The sequence below is a fragment of the Ranitomeya imitator genome, chromosome 7 (assembly GCF_032444005.1).
Source record: "Ranitomeya imitator isolate aRanImi1 chromosome 7, aRanImi1.pri, whole genome shotgun sequence".
NCBI classification, from domain to species: domain Eukaryota; kingdom Metazoa; phylum Chordata; class Amphibia; order Anura; family Dendrobatidae; genus Ranitomeya; species Ranitomeya imitator.
Window position 1 is genome coordinate 216,591,722 of NC_091288.1, and position 22,786 is coordinate 216,614,507.

At 43.5% G+C, this 22,786-nt stretch overlaps 1 gene segment (V, D, J or C); it reads right to left on the minus strand.

Annotated features, from left to right (window-relative positions):
- Positions 1–1,562: 1,562 nt before the first annotated feature.
- LOC138645501 (uncharacterized) overlaps positions 1,563–22,786 on the minus strand; it is a 30,778-nt gene continuing 9,554 nt past the window's right edge. The window contains 4 exon segments of the C gene segment in view: positions 1,563–3,612; positions 7,736–8,086; positions 8,615–8,914; positions 9,845–10,207. Coding sequence covers positions 3,545–3,612; positions 7,736–8,086; positions 8,615–8,914; positions 9,845–10,207 — 1,082 coding nt within the window.

Genomic DNA, 22,786 nt, shown 5'->3' on the forward strand with positions numbered 1-22,786 from the left:
ATGTCTGCATTTGGGGCTAATAAAGTGCAAGTATTGAATGTGCCTCATAACAAGATTAATAATATAACCATAATCCTTGGAAAGGTGACAAACCACGAGATGACGAAGTAGGTATATAAGCATCGCACGTGAGTAATGATTTTCATATCATATATACATAATTACAAGCAATAGATGTCACACGATAATTCAGTTACAGATGGAGCAGAAAGGATGCTGTCACCAATTTCACAGCCATATAAATAAGGCACTACAAGGTTATTACAGATTGTGACAATAACAGTGCAGAGATCAAAAACAAGATAAGCTGAACCATATGAGACACGCTTTGTATTGTAAGTGACAACGTGATGTAAAATGTGATGTGGGAAAAACAAGGAGAGAATGTGACTGCTGACAGTGACGGATGCTGTGTACAAGTTATACTAAGCAGGGAGAGATAACTAGAACACTGACACGTATGACCGAGAAAAAGCAGCAGGGTTATCGTTTGCCCCATGGCGGTACCTTTGTTTAAAAGCCACTTTCCCAAGGCTTTAGAAAGTCATAACATTACTAGAACGACTAGAAAGTGCACATTTCCAGATTTTCTATGCATTCTCTTTTGACCTGGAAAAGACTGGAATGGTTTCCATCCCTCTGATTCTGCATCAGTACTTTAACTCCCATCGAGTTATTAAGGGACTAATGGCTGTCTGGATTTCATTATATTTCAGGGGAGATGGTTATAATAACTCAGTTTCTAAGTGTCATTAACAAGAAAGTGTTGTTTTTTTCTGAGCGCTTGTTTGTGATTTATAGAGAAGTAATTGTTCAATAGTGTCAGATTTTTCATGTAGCCATTTATTATGAACTGTCCTGGATGTGGCCATGTTTTGGATATAGTCTTGTATTGGTATTAGACAGTATAGCAGGGTGCCTGTCCTTTTATGGCATCTAAAGAGAAAAAATAGCGCAAATAAACTGCACACACCATAAAATTACAGGTGAAAAAAGACTTTATTAAGAACAAAGTGCCAAAAAAAATAAAAAACAAACCTATAGACATGAAAAGCACTGAGTGAGCACATGTGAACAGGCCAATGGAGCCAATAAAGCCTAGATGACCAAAATACAACTCCAACGTATATGAACATAAAGTGGCAAATGAGTGTCCACGATGTATCAGCGACCCACATATATAAATACACATTGATAAGATGTTTGCCAAACAAATTCCATTAATGAAAATGTGAAATCAAAGTGGCATATAGTGTGATAGGATGATACAAATAATGCAGACACTGTACTAAAATATTAGCTATATAATAGAACATCAAATAAAGTGCAGAGCGCAACAAATTGTCACATAATAACCCATATTGCCATAGTCACAAAGATTTATTATAGCATCTACAATAAATGAAAGTTTTATTGGTCTGTCATTGTGAAAAGATTGTTGTAGCTTCTAGGACAGCGCAAGTCCTGTTCATGTGCTGCTGAGCGCAATGAACTTTTATGCTGCACAAAAGATCATTTCCAAGTGATTTTCTCCCTCATCTGGTGATCAGCAGCTTATTTGCACTGCAAGACTATCAGGATCCTGGAAACACGTGGCCTTTAGGCTTAGGCTGGTTTCCCATTTGCGTTTTTTTTTTTTGCGTTTTTGCGCAAAAAAACGAATGCGGTTTTTTCCTATACTTAACATTAAAAACGCATGCGTTTTGCCGCGTTTTGGCGACGCATGCGTTTTTCTCTGCATGCGTTGTGTTGCAGAAATGCAACATGTAGTAATTTTTAGCTGTGTTTTTTTGCCACAAAAAAAACGTATTGATGTCTATGTAAACGCATGCGTTTTTAAGCACATGCGTTTGCATGCGTTTTTATAGAAAAACACAAGAATACACACTGATAAGCCACCCCCCAACCCTAACCCTAAGGGATCCTAACCCTAAGGGTTAGGGTTAGGATCCCTTAGGGTTAGGGTTTGTTTGTTAGGGTTACTAGGGATCCTAACCCTAGGTATTTCTGTTTATAGTGGGTTTTCTAGTTGATTTTGATGATTGGCAGCTGTCACACACTTCTCATCATGCGTTTCAAAAACGCAAACGCAGGAAAAAACGCATGTAAATGCGTCAAAACGCCGCGTTTGTGTTAAAACATGCAAAAACTCATGCGCCTAAAAAAAAACGGCGTTTAAACGCGTTTTTCACCAAATGCGTTTGCGTTTAAAACGTTGCATTTTTAAATGCAAATGTGAAACCAGCCTTAGGGATTGTGTGTAACATAGTTTAACATGGAACCAGGAATGTTGAGACCAGACATTGTGATGAGTTCCTACAAATCTTCTCTATGTGCAGCTCAGATTAGAACCCTAGAATGTTAAAGTTGGAAGGGACCTCTGGGGTCCTCGTGTGCAACCCCCTGCTCAATGCAGGAGTCACTTAACCATCTCAGACAGATGTCTGTCCAGCCTCTGTGTGAAGACTTCGACTTCCATTGAAAGAGAACTCGCCACTTCGTGTCTTCCATATTTATCTAACGAGAGACCTGTTATTGTAGCTAAACCAGGCGGACACTGCCGTGATGACTGGTCTCCCACATTCTAGACCTGCGATTCGGGCTACAAAAGGATTTTGTAGACCATACCATATACAAGTCTATTTTCTATGGTCAACATGAAATGGGATAACTTCAGGTTTTGTTTTCTAGGAATAGTTACATAAACACAATTAAAAAAAAAAATTAACAACCTCCATCCTCGTCACAAGAGCTGCTGATGGAGAGTCAGGAGACCCCTCTGTTTATCCTTCACTGCCACATTTAAGGGGTTAAATTTATGTCAGACAATAAGCAATTTCCCAAATTCGACAAACTTATCGGTTTCATTATGGAGTCTGCTCGATCTTTGTATGTAGGCGATCAATCCTGCAATTGTAATTGATGCTATAAATGGCTACAAAAATATAACTTTGGATTCTTTTGAGAGCTCTTTTACCAGAAAAGATTTAATTTTCCTGATTTATTTTTACTTTTAAATTAGACCTGCAATACTGATATGGACGCCACAATGCGAGTCCACAGGGACCGATCGTCTGTCAGCGCGTGCCACTGTGATCCGTATTCTGGATCAGGATCGCCCTTTATATAGAGATGAAACGGATCACATGTGGTCACCATCCGGATGTCGTGTTTTTCACAGATCCATCACAATCATCAGAATAGAAAACTCCTGGACCTGTATTATCTATTAAATTGTCCATGTAAACACTGAGCGATGCACAAAACCTAAAGAGACCTGAATAGATCAGACATACAATGAAATGCGGAGAGACTGAGCATAATATACATTCAGAATTTTTTCTTTTTGGATGATTGTGCATACAATTGTGTGAAGTCGGCTTTAAGGTGCAAAAACAAATAAGTCCCGAACAGACAAGTGGTTGTGCGGGGTGATTCTTCTAGAAACGTTATAGTGTTTTACACTTTTATGACGCCATCATATTCCATAACGCTTTCCAGACCTCGTCTCCGTTCTTGTCAGGACTCACAATCCGGGTCCCCGTCAGATTAGGTTTTCCTTTTTATCATCCTCTTTTGTAGCTGGAGATGCGGCTTCTTCCTCCCGTGTTTCTGCAGTAGGAGCAGAGATTCTCCATTAAATAGATTTCCCAGTAATTATTTACAGAGAATGTTCAGTGTATATTAACAAAACAGCGAGTAATCATCGGGAAAAGTAATGACCTAGAAGAGATGGGGGAGGCGCTGATCAATGGAAGTGTAAGGGTTACAATGTGCATGGTTAGGACCGCTGCTGTTGTGAATTCTGTGGCTGAATTCACTCCTGTGGTCACAAGTGGTACTGCAGCTTCTGAGCTTCTTTCCTCAGGTGTTCTGGTGAGCTCGTTAACTGTTTCGTTACTTAACTCCGCCTGATGCTGCTATCCCTGCTCCTTGTCAATGTTCCAGTGTTGGATCTGAGCTTCTCCTGATTGTTCCTGTGACCTGCTGCTCTGTATAGCTAAGTGCTTTTTTTGCTATTTTGTTGCTTTTTTTTCTGTCCAGCTTGTCTTTTGTTTTGCTGGTAGCTCTGAGAGGCAAAGGGTGTACCGCCGTGCCGTTAGTTCGGCACGGTGGGTCTTTTTTGCCCCCTTTGCGTGGTTTTTGCTTTAGGGTTTTTTGTAGACTGCAAAGTTTGCTTTACTATCCTCGCTCTGTCTAAGATTATCGGGCCCCACTTTGCTGAATCTATTTCATCCCTACGTTTTGTCTTTTCATCTTACTCACAGTCATTATATGTGGGGGGCTGCCTTTTCCTTTGGGGTATTTCTCTGGGGGCAAGTCAGGCCTATTTTTCTATCTTCAGGCTAGCTAGTTTCTTAGGCTGTGCCGAGTTGCATAGGTAGTTGCTAGGCGCAATCCACAGCCGCTATTAGTTGTGTTTAGGATAGGATCAGGTGTGCTGTCTACAGAGTTTCCACGTCTCAGAGCTCGTTCTTTTGTTTTTTGGTATTTGTCAGATCACTGTGTGCGCTCGGATTGCTAGGCACACTGTGTCTCTGGATTGCCTTCATTACACCTTTCATTAGCAGACATAACACGCTGCCACAGATCTTACCCGGTGATTAGGACCACTGACACATACCTTACCCGGTGATCTAGGACCGCTGCCACAGATCTTACCCAGTGATCTAGGACCGCTGCCACAGATCTTACCTGGTGAGCCAGGACCGCTGCCACAGATCTTAGCCGGTGATCTAGGACCGCTGCCACAGATCTTACCTGGTGAGCCAGGACCGCTGCCACAGATCTTACCTGGTGATCTAGGACCGCTGCCACAGATCTTACCTGGTGAGCCAGGACCGCTGCCACAGATCTTACCTGGTGATCTAGGACCGCTGCCACAGATCTTACCTGGTGATCTAGGACCGCTGCCACAGATCTTACCCGGTGATCTAGGACCGCTGCCACAGATCTTACCCGGTGATCTAGGACCGCTGCCACAGATCTTAACCTGGTAATCTGGAGTTAGATCTATTTGTTCTGGATTAGCTGTACAAAATGAAAATTGGATAGTAAATCGGTTAAATTTTTCTCTTACAATGCTTTTTATCTGTGTTCCTCAGAAACCCGTTTCAGATTTGGATCAAGTCTTCCTTCAGCTAAAAACACAATGGCCATAAAACGCTTTGAAAAGTCGCAACATTTTTACACACTGTGAAGCTGTCCAAGTCTTTTGGACTTTTTCACAAGTTTTGTCCAGGTCCTCCAAAATGGGTGGAACAGGGTGGGGTGACGCCCTGCTTGTAAGATTTAGGCTATCTGCACCCGTTGCGGAGATTAGGCTTAGGGATTTCTGGTGCGGATCCTGCATCTCTTGGCAGAAAACGTAGGTGCGGATTTGTCGTGCTCTTTTTTTGTGCGGATTTTGTGCGTTTGCTAATTTGCGGCGGTTTTTTTTTTTTTTTACCCCTGCGGATTTCTCTAATGGAATGGGCACAAAAACGCTGCAGACCCACAAAAAAAGAAGTGACATGCTACTTTTAATCTGCGTTTCCGTGTGGAATTTTACGCAATTTTCACTTATGGATCTGCAGCGTTTCTGCACCGCACCCTTATAGCTATGCGCATGCCACTATCAAGACGCTCCTGATTCAGTAGGAAGTATGCGCCTTTAACTCCAATACAACCCGTAATCAAGACTGGTGTGAACATAGTTTTTTTTGTGTGTTTATTTTAGTTTAAAAAAAACCCCCACAAAACATGAAAAAATAGAAATTATTGAAATTTTTGGACTCCTGTAACTGCTTTAGATTACCATTGATGTAACTGTGTGAGGATGTGTTTTTTATTTTAGTTATTCTAGTTTTGTGTGTGTATGTAAAATATAATTTTGGGGTGTGAACAGCATTTTGATCACTTTATTGCATAGAGTTAACTGAAAAAAAAAATGTAAATTCTGTTTTTTTTTTTTTTTCTTTATGGCATTTATTATACAGATTATGTAATTTCATGTTGTTCAGGCTAAAGGACCTTTTTTGAAGCTAAATTTTTTTTCTCGCACGACGCCTCACGACATCCGCTATAGTCGCAAGACTGTCAAAATGAACTTTATTTTTCAGTCCTTACATGTATCTGGATCCATTGAGCCTTAATTTTGCAGGCTTCAGAGCCGAAATCCATAGCTTATGTTCCTCCAATGAGTTTTTGTTGAGTTTTTATTAAAAGATGATAAAGTTTCTGTTCCTCAGTCAGCACTGGAGTAATGCATTAGTCAATTACATATTGCTGAAGACAAAATAAGCATCTAAACTAAAGACCTAGAATAAAACCTCCTTTTTAATTTATCAGATGTTTGGATAAAGTGCAAATTGCCTCTTCAGAGAAAAAGAGGAATTAAATTCTATAGCGCCACCTGTTGGAAGTAGCGATCCTACAAGTCACAATCAACCCTTTTAACGAGTCGTGCAACATGACTTAGGATACAAGCCAAATCAGTATCTCAATTCGCAGACACGGTGTTTAGGGCTGTTGGCCCTCGTCAGTGCGAAGCATGAGAACTGATTGGCTAGGTGAGAGGCTCTGGACTGGGTCTAAGGGGTATCATTCTTTTGGATAATGTGCATTAATGTAAAAACACCGTGTGATAGATGGTTATTAGTGATGAGTAAACTTGCTCGGATCAGGTGTTATCTGACCACGCTCATATGTTAACCGAGTGACTTTGAATAATAAATACTTGAGTCCCCGTGGTTGTCAGGAGTCCCTGCCTGTTTTTCGGCTGTCGAACAGCCACAAGACATGCAGCAACTTACATGAAATGCACATTGGGGTTCTTCGTTCCGTGGTAGCTTCTCATTGTATGCACTCATGGGTATGAGTATTTTTTTTCTCATGCATGTATTTGTTTTTGTGATATTTTTTTTATGCCGACAAATTTACTGTCTGTTACATTTGCCTTTATTAACTTCAGTGCAGGCATCTTTTTACTACCCCTTACATGCTACTGGGTGCCACAGTATACTGTTGGCTATCTATGTACTGCGTCAGTCCTCTTTATTTCTTGTGAGTTTAACAAGTTTTTAACTTTTTAAGCTTAAAACTCCAATCTCATTCCTTTTTGTTAATATTGCAACTTTTTTGGAGTTGCTTTCATTGCCTATTTTGGCAGATTTTCTGCTCCCGATGGCTTATTTTGCAACTTGGATATGCACCTGGTTTGTTTGAGATGGTAAAATCTGATCCAAAACACTACTGAAAAGTGGTCTGACTTAGATATTTCTCGTGTACAAAAAAAAAAGATGTCTGTGAGAGTCCTAAAATGGTGATAGATAAGTAGTATTTAACTGCCTTCAGCTCAATCTCGATCCATGATGAATTGATGGATGAACGCTCTGTAGGAAGATCAATCTTGTACAAGACTAGATAGGTCCACCAGGGTCTTCTCCGCCATTATAGTAATATGAAGCCATCGGGTTGCTGGTCTCCATCTTTGCCTTGTTGCTTCTGGTCTTCTGACCATGATGGCCTTCTCCAGTGATCACTCTCTTCGTATGACATAGATAAGTGACATTGCAGGTTTCCCTAATGGCCCATGTCTTCAGTGGCCTATTGAGTGTTGGAACGTTTAGTAGATCTGTAGTAGGGTTTATTTCCATTTTGTATTTGTTTTCTGATGGACTCTCCTTCTTTAATACAAAGACCATAAAGCAGAAAGTGGCATTATATACAAATACATTAAGATATCCAGACTCACCCATCACCCTGATTTCTCCGCTCCTCTTCTCCAGAGGTGTATTCAGACTGGGATGTCCCACGCGACACATGAATTCTGCCCCGTAATCTGTCGCCACTGATATTGGTGCGATCAGACAGGCTGTATAGATGAACGTCTTATCTTTTTGCCGTGTGGACGCCATTACTGGGATCTTGTATCTGTCGCTGTCAGATATAGCATAGCATTCTTGACGTTCTGCATCTCTTCTTAACCACTTCACATCCAGAACATCAGGGAAATAGCCGGAGATTCGGCAAAGCAGTTTAGCTTCTTTACCGTCTATGAAGTCCGGTTTCTCAATCTCTCCCATCACTGGACGCCAATCAGAGTCTGTAATACAGTATTAAACGGGAAAAAAATATTCATACAGCAGATTCACCATAATTTATCAGAAACCTATGACGCAATGTAATAACCTCTGCCCCTGTGGTAGTTGGTAGGAACAGGACAATCCTTCAGAACTGGGTAGAAAAGTGATGCCAAAAGTGCCACCCGTGAAGCCCACATCTGCCTTAAGAGGTCCCTGTCGCTCACCACTGGTAGTGGAGAGGAGGGCAGACTTGTCCAGCTCTCTGCTAACACTTGTATAGGACTTCTAAAAAATTGGCAAACATCTCCACATGGCCACATCTCCATTTCCACAGACATGCAAGTTCTCAAGATAGATTTGGATGTGCCATCAATGTCTCGGATAAAGTCCTTAAAGATATACACAACAAAAGTGTCCTAAACTGAGGGACAAGCGTAAAGTCACCATAGAAGGTTACCGTGGAGTTCTGAGTACTTGTTTTTTGTTTGTTTGCTTGTTTTACCCACACCCTATAATGAAGAAACCCCAGATGTAATGAAGTTCATTACCTGTGATTGACACCTCCTGCTGTCCAGTCTCAGTCTTCTGGTTCCATTTGGTTCGTACTCTATATCCTTGATCCTTGAAGAGATGACCAGGAATTCTACAGATACTTCTCACATTAAAAGTAAAGTCATTATTCTTTGTAACTGTCTCATGAAATGTCTCTACATCCTGGAAATGTCCGAGGCCGTGGCTCCATTTTATCTCAATGTCTTTAGGATAAAAATTCAACAGTGAGACAGAACATAGGACGTCTCCATCCTCACCGAGAGACATCTGCATGGGGCCAGACAGTTCTACCTTCTCTGGAAACGAACAAAAAAAATCAATGTTAATGATAATACAAACAGAAAAGGGCTTAAAAGAAAGTTCACTAATTCTATGTGTGCACAAAACCAAGCTTCTTAAACAACCTTGTATTAAGTGGAGGGAACCTGTCACCCCGAAAATCGGGGGTGAGGTAATCCCACCGGCATCAGGGGCTTATCTGCAGCATTCTATAATGCTGTAGATAAGCCCCCGATGTTACCTGAAAAAGGAGAAAAAGACGTTAGATTATACTCACCCAGGGGCGGTCCCGCTGCTGGTCTGGTCAGATGGGCGTCTCCGGTCCGCTGCGTCGCCTCCCATCTTCTTTCCATGACGTCCTCTTCTGATCTTCAGCCACGGCTCCGGCGCAGGCGTACTTTGCTCTGCCCTGTTGAGGGCAGAGGATAGTACAGCAGTGCGCAGGCGCCGGAAAGGTCAGAGGCTCGGCGCCTGCGCACTGCAGTACTTTGTCTGCCCTCAACAGGGCAGAGCAAAGTACGCCTGCGCCGGAGCCGTGGCCGAAGATCAGAAGAGGACGTCATGGAAAGAAGATAGGAGGCGCCGCAGCGGACCGGAGACGCCCATCTGACCAGACCAGCAGCGGGACCGCCCCTGGGTGAGTATAATCTAACGTCTTTTTCTCCTTTTTCAGGTAACATCGGGGGCTTATCTACAGCATTATAGAATGCTGCAGATAAGCCCCTGATGCCGGTGGGATTACCTCACCCCCGATTTTCGGGGTGACAGGTTCCCTTTAAGTGGGGGTATACCAACACATTCACAAAATTGTGTGTTCTCAGAGTACGATGCTTCTAGGTCTCATCATGGTCAAGATGTCTTGTTGTCATATTTATTCTAGTTGATTATTACTGCAGCTCAACTGGGAATTTACAAGAAACACTTTGGAAGACCTTGATTTCTCTTACTGAAATTGAAGCTCCATTTCAGACTCTTCTCCAAACTTCTCCCGTTACAGAGGAACCTGCAGGAGACCTCAACCTCTTTGTGTTTGGACACGACCGGTGTAAAGCTCAGAGCGGAGATAGCATGATGGAGGTTATCCTCGTTTGATCGCTCTGTTTCCACAGTGTAGTCACTTCTGACTTTGAGGACAGCTTCTTCATCTCTTTCCTGGTTATTATCTGTGATTACCATCCTCTCTCCATTGTTCTCCTTGATTGTCCAGGTCACCCGCACGTCTTGAGGACAGTTAGAAGCCATACAGTAAAAGGTAACTTTCTCCTCAGTCTTCACCCTGTGAATGTGACCAACCTGAAACCTCTGGGAATCTGTAGGAATTACAGAGAAATGTATTTCTTTTGTATTAGACTAGGGTTACACGCCCGTATGTTCTCACATCCGAAAAAATCATTCCAATTATTCTGATCAGTGTTTGTCACAATGTGATCTGATTTACCAGATATGGAGAAGATAGAAATGAAAATTCTCCATTCTGTCAGTCCGTGAAAATTGAACTGCACTCAGATGTCATCTCAGTTGAGTCTTATTTTTTTTTTTCCCACCAACTCATTGACTTGCATGGCCGAGTGTGATCCGATTTACGGAGGCAACTGGGTACACTGTGATTTTCTTTCGTCAGGTGGGCTCACTTGGAGGAAAAAAATCACCCCATAGAATAACATTGGTCTCAGTGCAATCCGATGTTTTGTCAGATCACACTTGGACCAAAAGTACAGTCGTCTTTATAAGCCCTTAGTAGTAGCAGAATAAAGAAAGAAAAATCGTTAAAAAAAATCTAAAAATGTGAATCACCCTCCTCAAATTCCTGTTAAAATAAAGCGAGCAAAAAATTCAATATCATTACATCCGTAAAAATACAATCAAAATATAAAATTAACTAATTCAATAAACACTGTAAAGCGAAAACAAAATAGGCCAGAATTGTGGGGGGTTTTAATCACCAAACATATAATATGTACCCCAATGGTATCAATAAGTAACAAGCTCTCGTATAGCTCTATCAATGAAAACATAGTCATGAATTTCGAAAACCAAAATACTGATCTTATAAAATTTCTACAAATCAAAATTTTTCCCATCTCTTACGTTAAAGGAAAAAACACTATACAAGTTTGGTTTCACCATAACCGTGCTGACCTAAAGTATCAGGTTAACAAGTCATGAACGTCATAAATACAATGGTGAAATTTTTTTTTCCCTTCCCCATGACAGCACCTATACAGAGAGATGGTCCCAGCCCCCAGGAGCAGGAAACCTGCAGTGGAGATAAAAGATGGGGGTGGCACCTCTCTCCTCAGTTTGGTTTCCTGTTCCTGCGGTGAGCCTGCGACGCCGGTCCAGAGGGATCTCTGGCAGCACCAATCTGGAGACCGATGTCCGCGGCGGGAGCAGCTGGCGGCGTGCGTGGCCGCACTACTTACGAACCCAGAGCTGTATTGGTGGCGTCCTTCCCGCTGTGGGCTCCCCGGCGTCCGCTCCAGGCTGGCGCTGAGGTGAATGGGAGAACTTCGGGTTTCAAACCGGAAGTGACGTCGTACGCCGAGGGGAGCGGTGTGCTGACACTCCCGGGAGGGAGAAAGTCAGGGGTGCTCGCACCGCTCTCCCCCTATACCATTTAATGAGGCAGAGTGCAAAACAGCGGCAATAGCCTCTCTGACATGGCGGACCCGACTACAGAATCGCCGGTTCCAGTGGACATCCCACAGACTCCCGTGGTACTGAGGTTTCGGTGGGTGAGTGCTTTTTGTGGTTTTTTAACTGGTTCATGCAGCTTTACATGAACACCCAAGCCTTACACTATGGCTGGTCCGAATAACTATAGCAATTGTTACCATCCACCTCTCGTGTCTCCCCTTTTCCTCATAGTTTGTAAGCTTACGAGCAGGGCCCTCACTCCTCTTGGTATCTGTTTTGAACTGTATTTCTGTTATGCTGTAATGTCTATTGTATGTACAAGTCCCCTCTATAATTTGTAAAGCGCTGCGGAATATGTTGGCGCTATATAAATAAAAATTATTATTATTATTATTATTATTTTGTAAGGCAAAAAAAACATGTCGGTAAGAGTTTTCTGTATCATATTATGCAGGGAAAGAAAGCTACGGCCAAACAGAAAAATAAAGTGTGTGCACTCTGTGATAAAGCTCTCCCTAAAACCTATGAGAAGTGGATTTGCTGGTCATGTATAGATAAATCCTTGGCCGAAGAGTCCTCATCATTGCTCCATTGCGTCCGTGTCTCGCATGTGGAAACGAAGTTCTGGCGCCGGCCCTCCGGAGTGGAGCATGCGGCTGCATGTGTTGCTATGCGGCCGCACGCTCTGCTCCGGAGTGCCGGCGCCAGAACTTCATTTCCACATGCGAGACACGGACGTGTTTCTCGCATGTGGAAACAAGCCCTAAAGGAGCAGATGAAACCGCATGGGTTACCTAGCTCTGAAAATCCACCTCCTAGACCTGCCCAAACCTCTGGCGTGGAATCAGAAGGCGAACCAGGGTAATTGCCACCTGATGGTGACTCAGACTCTTCAGATGAAGAGTGTGGTCGGCTGTATGTACTATCTGAGGACGTGGGATAACTTCTTAAGCTAGTCAGATCGACTTTGGGGGTCGAAACACCAAAAGAGCATAAATCAACTCAAGACTCTGTTTAGCAACCTAGAGGGGAAGCCCAAGTAAAGTTGTTTTAATATTTATGCCTGCTCATTTTTCTCTAATTAAAATCTATATTTGGTATTTTTTGTCTTTATCCCATTGATCTCCATTACAACATGCCTTTTCTATTATTTGGTTTGTTAACCTAGAGGGGAAAAAACTGTTTTCCTTTCCACGAGAATGTATTAAATTTTAATTAAGAGTGGAAAAATCCAAATAAAAAAGTCAGTCCCTCAGGCCCTTAAGCATAAATAGCCGTTTGATGAAGAAATCTGAGACAAATGGGAAAAAGCACCTAAACTAGACTCCGCAATTGCGAGCACCTCCAGGGGCATAGCACTTCCCTTCGATATGGGAGCTTTAAAAGATCCTCTTGACAAAAAGGCGGATGCCTTCTTAAAATCGGCATGGGAAGCATCGACATGGGCATTTAAACCAGGGCTGGCTGCCACTTGTACGGCTCGGGCCATGACAAAATAGTTAGAGGAACTGAGCGAGCAAATAAGAGACAAATGTCCAAGGGACAGACTCTTAGAAGTAATACCCTCACTACAAAATGCGGCAGGTTTCCTAGAGGACGCCGCTATTGACTCAGTACGGTTTTCTGCCCGTGCATGTGCTCTCTCCAACTCTGGTAGAAGATCATTGTGGTTGAAAAATTGGTCTGCTGGCTTTCAGTCAAAAGTCAAATTGTGTGCAGTCCGTTGTGAGGGGCAATATTTGGGAAAGCGCTAGATGAAATTCTAGAAAAAGCGGCAGATAAGAAAAAACACTTCCCGCCACCCCCCTTCTCAAGACACCATTGGAATGATAACAGACGTTCCTTTCGGGGTTCAGGAAAAGCAGGCTGGGGTCAGCCAGGTGATAAGTCCACACGAGGGACGCCCTGGAATGAGAGAAGAGAATGAGGATATCTTTATTAAACCCCCTCAAAAACCAGACCCCAAATAACAATGACGCCGACATCAGGGTGGGGGGAAGGCTTCAGTTCTTTGTCCATCAGTGGGAAAAGTTACAAACCTCACAATGGGTAATTACCCTATTATCCGAAGGCCTACAGCTGAACTTCACCTCCCTCCCTCCTCATCGAGTAAAAACCACCCATGTGGCAAAAAGAAACCAGGTGACGTTAGAAAGGGAAGTTCATCTCATGGAAAAACAAGTCCTTTTAAAAGTACCTGCACAAGAGATAGGGAAGGGGTTGTACAGTACCCTGTTTCTCACACCAAAGCCAGATGGTTCACTAAGAACTATCTTCAACTTAAAATCCCTAATTCAATATATCAGAGCAGAAAAAATCAAAATGGAAAAGGCTGTTACATGGCAGTGATAGATCTCACAGATGCCTACTATCATGTTCCCATTTGTGTAGAACATCAACAATTTTTAAGGTTGTTAGTAGAAATAAATGAAATTCCCACTCATCTACAGTACCAGTGTCTCCCTTTCGGGGTATTGGTAGCCCCCCGAATTTTTACAAAAATTATCTCAGATAGCATTGTTGGTAAGGAAGGAAAACATCTTATTAGTACCCTATCTAGACGATTTTTTCCTTATAGCAGATAGCCAGGAAGACTGCATAGAGGCAGTCACAAAAGTACGGAACCTACTGTCCAAACTAGGATGGTTAATAAATTTTAAAAAAATCAAAAATGATTCCAGTCCAGATACAGGAATTCCTGGGAATTCAGCTGGACTCAATCAAACAAGTTTGTGTCCTTCCGAACAGGAAAATCGAAGCCATAAAACAAGCTCAATCAGGCCGGTCCATCTCGATAAGAGAAGCCATGTCCCTTCTAGCATTGTTGACAGTCACAATTCCGGCGGTTCAATGGGCTCAACTGCATTCATGAGAGTTACAGTGGCAAATCGTGACCGAACGGGCAAAAAATCCCTACAATTTAAAGCGGAAATTGCACTATGGCCACAAGTTCAGGACTCTTTAAATTGGTGGCTAAAATTAGAGAATTTAAAAAAGGGGGTGCCATGATCGGTCCCCAATCCGGTGGTACTAACCACGGATGCGAGCCCTCTCGGCTGGGGGGCCCACTTAAAAAATCAGATTCTGCAAGGCTGATGGGATCCGCAAATAGTCGGCATCCTCCAACCTAAAGGAATTAACAGCAGTAAGGCAAGCAGTTCGGCAAATAGAAGGGACTATCAAAGGAAAACACCTAGTGGTCTTATCCGGCAACAGCACAGCAGTCTCTTACATAAATCTACAAGGGGGAACTGTTATGGCTGGCAATCAGGCAACACAGCGTGCAGTAATCAGCGCACATACAGAGATCTGGCAATAACCAAAAACAATAGGACGAGCTCTGAGATGTGGAATCTCTGTAGACTGCAGTACCTGATCTATCCTCACACAACTATAAGCAGCAGTGGATTGCGCCTAACACTACCTATGCAACTCGACACTGCCTGAGGAGCTGACTAGCCTGAAGATAGAAATACAAGCCTGACTTACCTCAGAGAAATACCCCAAAGGAATAGGCAGCCCCCACATATAATAACTGTTAGCAAGATGAAAAGACAAACGTAGGAATGAAATAGATTCAGCAAAGTGAGGCCCGATATTCTAGACAGAGCGAGGATAGCAAAGAGAACTATGCAGTCTACAAAAACCCTAAAACGAAAACCACGCAAAGGGGCAAAAAGACCCACCGTGCCGAACTAACAGCACGGCGGTGCACCCCTTTGCTTCTCAGAGCTTCCAGCAAAAGTTAATAGCAAGCTGGACAGAAAAAAACAGAAAACAAACTAGAAGCACTTATCTAGCAGAGCAGCAGGCCCAAGGAAAGATGCAGTAGCTCAGATCCAACACTGGAACATTGACAAGGAGCAAGGAAGACAGACTCAGGTGGAGCTAAATAGCAAGGCAGCCAACGAGCTCACCAAAACACCTGAGGGAGGAAGCCCAGAGACTGCAATACCACTTGTGACCACAGAAGTGAACTCAGCCACAGAATTCACAACAGGGAACAAGGTCGAGGTCTCTGTTAGAAGAAGCCAAAAGACTATTTTCTTGGGCAGAAAATCACCTTTTATCCTTGACAAGCACACACCTAAAAGGGACAGACAACCTTGTTGCAGACTTCTTAAGCAGGCACGTGCTAGACCAGAACAAATGGTCCCTAAATCAGGAAATATTTGGGGAAATTTGCGCCAGTTGAAGTATCTCACAGCTAGATCTTTTTGCCAAAAAACAACTGGAAGGTAGAAAGATTCTATTCCCTGAACCCAGGAGAGAACCCAGAAGGAGTGGATGCGCTGTTGCACCAATGGAAGTTCCAACTTGCCTATGCATTTCCCCCGATTCCGCTAATACCAACAGTGTTGAAAAAAATCCGAGAGAACGGGACTCGAATAATACTGATCGCACCCTTCTGACCGAAGAGGGCATGGTTCACCCGGCTCAGGCGTATGTCCATATCTGACCCATGGATCCTTCCAGATGTTTCAAATCTACTATACCAGGGTCCAGTATCCCATCCTCAAGTAGGCAGCCCACATCTCACTGCCTGGAACTTGTGAGGGGGCTTCTGCTAGCAAAGGGATTTTCAGCTCCGCAAATTGCTACTCTGCTATCCAGCAGGAAAAAAATTACATCCGATAAATTTCAAAAAATCTGGGAAAAATTTCTAGAGTTTTCAGGACGATGCTTGACAAGTACCACTCAAAGTCACAATGAGGGAAGTCTTGGAGTTCCTCCAAAAAGGGTTGGAACGGGGTCATCTACCAGCACCCTAAAGGTGTAAGTTTCAGCGCTTGGCGCCTTATTTGATCAAAAATTGGCTGATCACCCCTGGGTGTATAGGTTCATCCGAGCCTCCTTCACAGCCAGACCATTTAAAAATCGGCTAAAGGTAGCTCCCTGGGATCTAAATTTAGTGCTCCAGGCCTTAACTTCTCCTTTTGAGTCTCTTAACTCCATCTCAGAAAAAACTAACCTTAAAAACGGTTCTCCTGGTTGCCCTTACTTCGGTTCGACGCATTAGTGAAATTCAAGCTATCTCTATTGATCCTCCATACACTACCTTTTTGGAGGACAGAGTAATAATTAAAACTGACCCGGCCTTCGTACCAAAGGTCAATTCTAAATTCCATAGGGACCAGGAGATAGTTTTACCCTCATTTTGTGCCATCCCAAAATCCCAGGGAGAACAAACCTTTCATTGCCTTGATGACAGACGTTGCATAATTCAATATCTAGAAGTGACAAAACCATGGCGACAGTCTTCGGCCCTTTTTGTCTCCTTTCAGGGAGCAAACTGAAAAAAGGCCACAAAATCTGCTATTGCACGGTGGCTCCGCATGGCTATTGCAGTCTCCTACTCTTCTGCAGGGCAATGCCCTCCACTAGGGGTAACTGCACACTCCACAAGAGCTATCGCCACATCTTGGGCGGAAATGCGTCTATAGAGCAAATTTGTAATGCAGCAGTATGGTCTTCACCCTCTACCTTCTTTCGCCACTATAGATTGAACCTGGGGCTTTCAAGTCTTGCCTTTGGGAGGAAAGTCTTATTGGCTATTGTCCCACCCTAGGAGTCTTCTTCTATTTCTTCCTCTCTGTATAGGTGCTGTCATGGGGAAGGGAAAAAATAATTACTTACCGGTAATTTGATTTTCCAGATCCATGACAGCACCGCCCTATCTTGGTGATGGTTGTGTGTTTGCGCAAAAAACGTGTGCATATTAGAATATATGTACATGAAAAATAAAAAACAAAAAACTGGAGGATATGTAACTATATCAAGTTACCCAATATTCAAAAAGGGCTCTAAAAGTGAACCTGGAAATTATAGGCCAGTAAGTCTAACCTCTATTGTTGGTAAAATATTTGAAGGGTTTCTGAGGGATGTTATTCTGGATTATCTCAATGAGAATAACTGTTTAACTCCATATCAGCATGGGTTTATGAGAAATCGCTCCTGTCAAACCAATCTAATCAGTTTTTATGAAGAGGTAAGCTATAGACTGGACCACGGTGAGTCATTGGACGTGGTATATCTCGATTTTTCCAAAGTGTTTGATACCGTGCCGCACAAGAGGTTGGTACACAAAATGAGAATGCTTGGTCTGGGGGAAAATGTGTGTAAATGGGTTAGTAACTGGCTTAGTGATAGAAAGCAGAGGGTGGTTATAAATGGTATAGTCTCTAACTGGGTCGCTGTGACCAGTGGGGTACCGCAGGGGTCAGTATTGGGACCTGTTCTCTTCAACATATTCATTAATGATCTGGTAGAAGGTTTACACAGTAAAATATCGATATTTGCAGATGATACAAAACTATGTAAAGCAGTTAATACAAGAGAAGATAGTATTCTGCTACAGATGGATCTGGATAAGTTGGAAACTTGGGCTGAAAGGTGGCAGATGAGGTTTAACAATGATAAATGTAAGGTTATACACATGGGAAGAGGGAATCAATATCACCATTACACACTGAACGGGAAACCACTGGGTAAATCTGACAGGGAGAAGGACTTGGGGATCCTAGTTAATGATAAACTTACCTGGAGCAGCCAGTGCCAGGCAGCAGCTGCCAAGGCAAACAGGATCATGGGGTGCATTAAAAGAGGTCTGGATACACATGATGAGAGCATTATACTGCCTCTGTACAAATCCCTAGTTAGACCGCACATGGAGTACTGTGTCCAGTTTTGGGCACCGGTGCTCAGGAAGGATATAATGGAACTAGAGAGAGTACAAAGGAGGGCAACAAAATTAATAAAGGGGATGGGAGAACTACAATACCCAGATAGATTAGCGAAATTAGGATTATTTAGTCTAGAAAAAAGACGACTGAGGGGCGATCTAATAACCATGTATAAGTATATAAGGGGACAATACAAATATCTCGCTGAGGATCTGTTTATACCAAGGAAGGTGACGGGCACAAGGGGGCATTCTTTGCGTCTGGAGGAGAGAAGGTTTTTCCACCAACATAGAAGAGGATTCTTTACTGTTAGGGCAGTGAGAATCTGGAATTGCTTGCCTGAGGAGGTGGTGATGGCGAACTCAGTCGAGGGGTTCAAGAGAGGCCTGGATGTCTTCCTGGAGCAGAACAATATTGTATCATACAATTATTAGGTTCTGTAGAAGGACGTAGATCTGGGTATTTATTATGATGGAATATAGGCTGAACTGGATGGACAAATGTCTTTTTTCGGCCTTACTAACTATGTTACTATGTAAGTGACAACCTATATAAATAAATGTAATACACATAAACCCGAACTAACAAAGTGGTTACCTTGCATACTCTGTAAACAAAGCAGGGTGTGACTAATATATAAAAATTAACTTTTAATAAGTAATACTAAAAATGGTATAAAAAAAAACATATAAAAGTAGACATAAAGGACTCACAAAACAAATTCCCAAATCTAGGGGGAATTAACAATTAACCAGATCCCTGAGACCATCCACATCGACGCTTCAGTGTCGGTCTGTACAGGGGAAAAAAGGGAGAACCACTCCTACCAGGGGAGTATATAGTGTGTATAAGTAATATATTCGCACTGCCTATAATGCATTCCCATCAATGTTCTGGGAATGCAATAAGAACGCATATGTCCTGTCTCTGTAACTCTTCTAGAGACATGTACAGTGTGAAAAAAATTGGAACGATCTCACCTCTGGACTTCTTAACGGTGAGGCCACTCATATCTGCAGCATCTGGGAGGGGGGGTCCACAGTTTTGACCGCACATGTACCCATCCACGCTGTCCGGAATATCAATTAACCCCAGTGAACCAAACACATTTCTTTCCCTACGCGTTTCGTTTGTGGTAAACTCATCAGGGGAAACCGATGTATAGTCCCTCCACCTCCGTGGGGGACCCTTCAACCTAGGGGTATGTTCGTCATCATTGTATGGCGGCGTTCATATCATTTAAATAGCCCGCCCTGTGCTGTCTGGGACCGGGCTGTATCGCGTCATTTCCTATGCGCCCCATTGGAGCGCAGATCTTGGACCGCACGCGTCACTTCCGGCGACGCGCGCAGGTCCGTTGCTATGGCAGCGCACTACCCATAACAAGAAACAGGTACTCTAGCGTCTACTAGCGCTGTGCGCCGAACTTCCGGTAGGGCGCACCTGTCCGGTTGCTATAGCAGCGCAACGCCCAACCGAAACCTCAGGTCCAGGCGATCCTGCTAATGAAGAGTATAAAATACAGGCTGATGATTTGAAGATAAGATTTTTGGCCAGAGGATACCCGGAGGGGGTCCTTAGAAAGGCCTTTAATGAGGTAAAAGATGTCAACAGAAACAGTCTACTGGTTCCAGCTCCAACAAGGGAAGAGATGCCGATTTGCAGATACATCACCACCTACAACAATGGGGCCCAAAAAATACGGACAATATTACAAAAGTATTGGTCCATTTTAAACATGGACGAGGACATTGGAGAGATGGTGGGGGATTCCCCGAGGATCACCTTCAAGAAGGGTAGATCCGTAGGGGATAGATTGATACATAGCCACTACTCCCCGCCGGTGAACGACACATGGCTCCCAAAACCACCAAGGGGATGTTACAAATGTAGTGGGTGTGTAGCATGTCCCGTGATCACAGTAGACAAGAAGTTCACCAGTGGAGTAACGGGAAAAGAATATGAGATCTACCACTTTATCAATTGTAGGTCAAAGGGAGTAATCTACAGAGCAGTCTGCCAATGTGGTCTAGAATACATTGGCAAAACGATACGTGAATTCAGAAGACGTGTTGGGGAACACCTGAGAGATATTGCCCTTAATAGGGACACACCCCTGGCCAGACATATCGACACAGAACATAGTGGCGATAGCCGAGGGCTCCAATTCATGGGGATTGACAGGGTTGGTGCACCCAAGAGGGGAGGGAATTGGGATCAGATGTTACTACAATGTGAAACAAGGTGGATCTTTCGTTTTGAAAACACAAACACCTGGAGGCTTGAATGAGATCTTGACATACAGTTGCTTCCTGGATAGTTAAAGACATACAGATGTATTCTTTTCTTCCTTCCCCCCTTTTATCTCTCCACACTAGGGTCTGTTAGGACCGCGATTAGGGACAGCCGTCGTGGAATGGGGGCGCCAATCTTGCGTTTCTATCCTAGGGTGCCAACCTCCATTGTCAGGTAGGCCATGAGAGATAGGAGTTTGGTTAGGCTACGTTCACATTGGCGTTCCGCCAATGTGCGTCGCTGTTGCGCTGGCGACGCAGCGGCGACGCGCCCCTATGTTTAACATAGGGGACGCGTGCGTTTTTTGGGTGGCATTTTTTGACACTTGCGTCGTTTCCGACGCTAGCGTCGGACGCAAGAAAATGCAACAAGTTGCATTTTCTGTGCGTCCGATTTCGTAAAAAAAGACGCACGCGTCGCAAAACGCGCTCGTTTTTGCGCGCGGTTTTTTGTGCGTCGCGCGTTGCGTCGCCGACGCAGGGCGGCGCAACGCTAGTGTGAACGTAGCCTTAGGGAGAGTAAGGGGGTACGTACGATACTATCCCTCTCCCTGATTTTTTCCGTTGCACCAATCCCTGTCATTAGTCTCTGCCCCAAAAAAACTTCCATCTCTCCTATGGACCTCGCCCTGGTTTCTCTAGATAAGTTTTTTTTTGTATATACGTTTTTTTCTATATACGTTTTTCAAAATATGTTTTTCTATACATATATTTTTTCATATGTGTTGGTATACTTGTCCTTCTCGGTCCTTTATTGGGACCCTCCTATATATATTTTTGGGACAGTTTCTCTTACAGATGTTTTTGGTCTCTTTATCCCCCCCCCCCCCCGATGTACGCGTCTTCCACCCTCTTTTCTGGAAATTAGCTAGCATGTGCCCATGGGTATGATCCTCCCTTCTGAGAGAAGGTTATGGTAGGATCAATGATATTGAGAAGTGGCCCGTTATGATAAACAGGTTGGCATGCAGTAACTGGCATGCTTAGTACCTGGGGAGGGATTGTTTATACTTCTTACTTTTTTGTGACGCTGCAGAGGCGTCTTTATACAGCCTGATGCAGCGCTATCCCGGGACTCCGAACGCTAATAAGTAGCAGGATCGCCTGGACCTGAGGTTACGATCGGGCGTTGCGCTGCTATAGCAACCGGACAGGTGCGCCCTACCGGAAGTTCGGCGCACAGCGCTAGTAGACGCTAGAGTACCTGTTTCTTGTTATGGGTAGTGCGCTGCCATAGCAACGGACCTGCGCGCGTCGCCGGAAGTGACGCGTGCGGTCCAAGATCTGCGCTCCAATGGGGCACATAGGAAATGACGCGATACAGCCCGGTCCCAGACAGCACAGGGCGGGCTATTTAAATGATATGAACGCCGCCATACAATGATGACGAACATACCCCTAGGTTGAAGGGTCCCCCACGGAGGTGGAGGGACTATACATCGGTTTCCCCTGATGAGTTTACCACAAACGAAACGCATAGGGAAAGAAATGTGTTTGGTTCACTGGGGTTAATTGATATTCCGGACAGCGTGGATGGGTACATGTGCGGTCAAAACTGTGGACCCCCCTCCCAGATGCTGCGGATATGAGTGGCCTCACCGTTAAGAAGTCCAGAGGTGAGATCGTTCCAATTTTTTTCACACTGTGCATGTCTCTAGAAGAGTTACAGAGACAGGACATATGCTTTCTTATTGCATTCCCAGAACATTGATGGGAATGCATTATAGGCAGTGCGAATATATTACTTATACACACTATATGCTCACCTGGTAGGAGTGGTTCTCCCTTTTTTCCCTGTACAGACCGACACTGAAGCGTCGATGTGGATGGTCTCAGGGATCTGGTTAATTGTTAATTCCCCCTAGATTTGGGAATTTGTTTTGTGAGTCCTTTATGTCTACTTTTATATAGTCTTTTTATACCATTTTTAGTATTACTTATTAAAAGTTAATTTTTATATATTAGTCACACCCTGCTTTGTTATACTTTTTTGGACTGGTGATACACCGTTGCTTTGTACTCTGTAAACAAACTGAGGAGAGAGGTGCTGCCCCCATCTTTTATCTCAGCTGCAGGTTTCCTGTTCCTGGGGGCTGGGACCATCTCTCTGTATAGGTGCTGTCATGGATCTGGAAAATCAAATTACTGGTAAGTAATTATAATTTTTCAAATTATCAAAGTATCAGGTTAACAAGTCATGAACGTCATAAAAACAATGGTGAAAAAAAAATTCTCTCTAATTTTACTGAACTTAGAGTATTTTTTGCTATTTTTT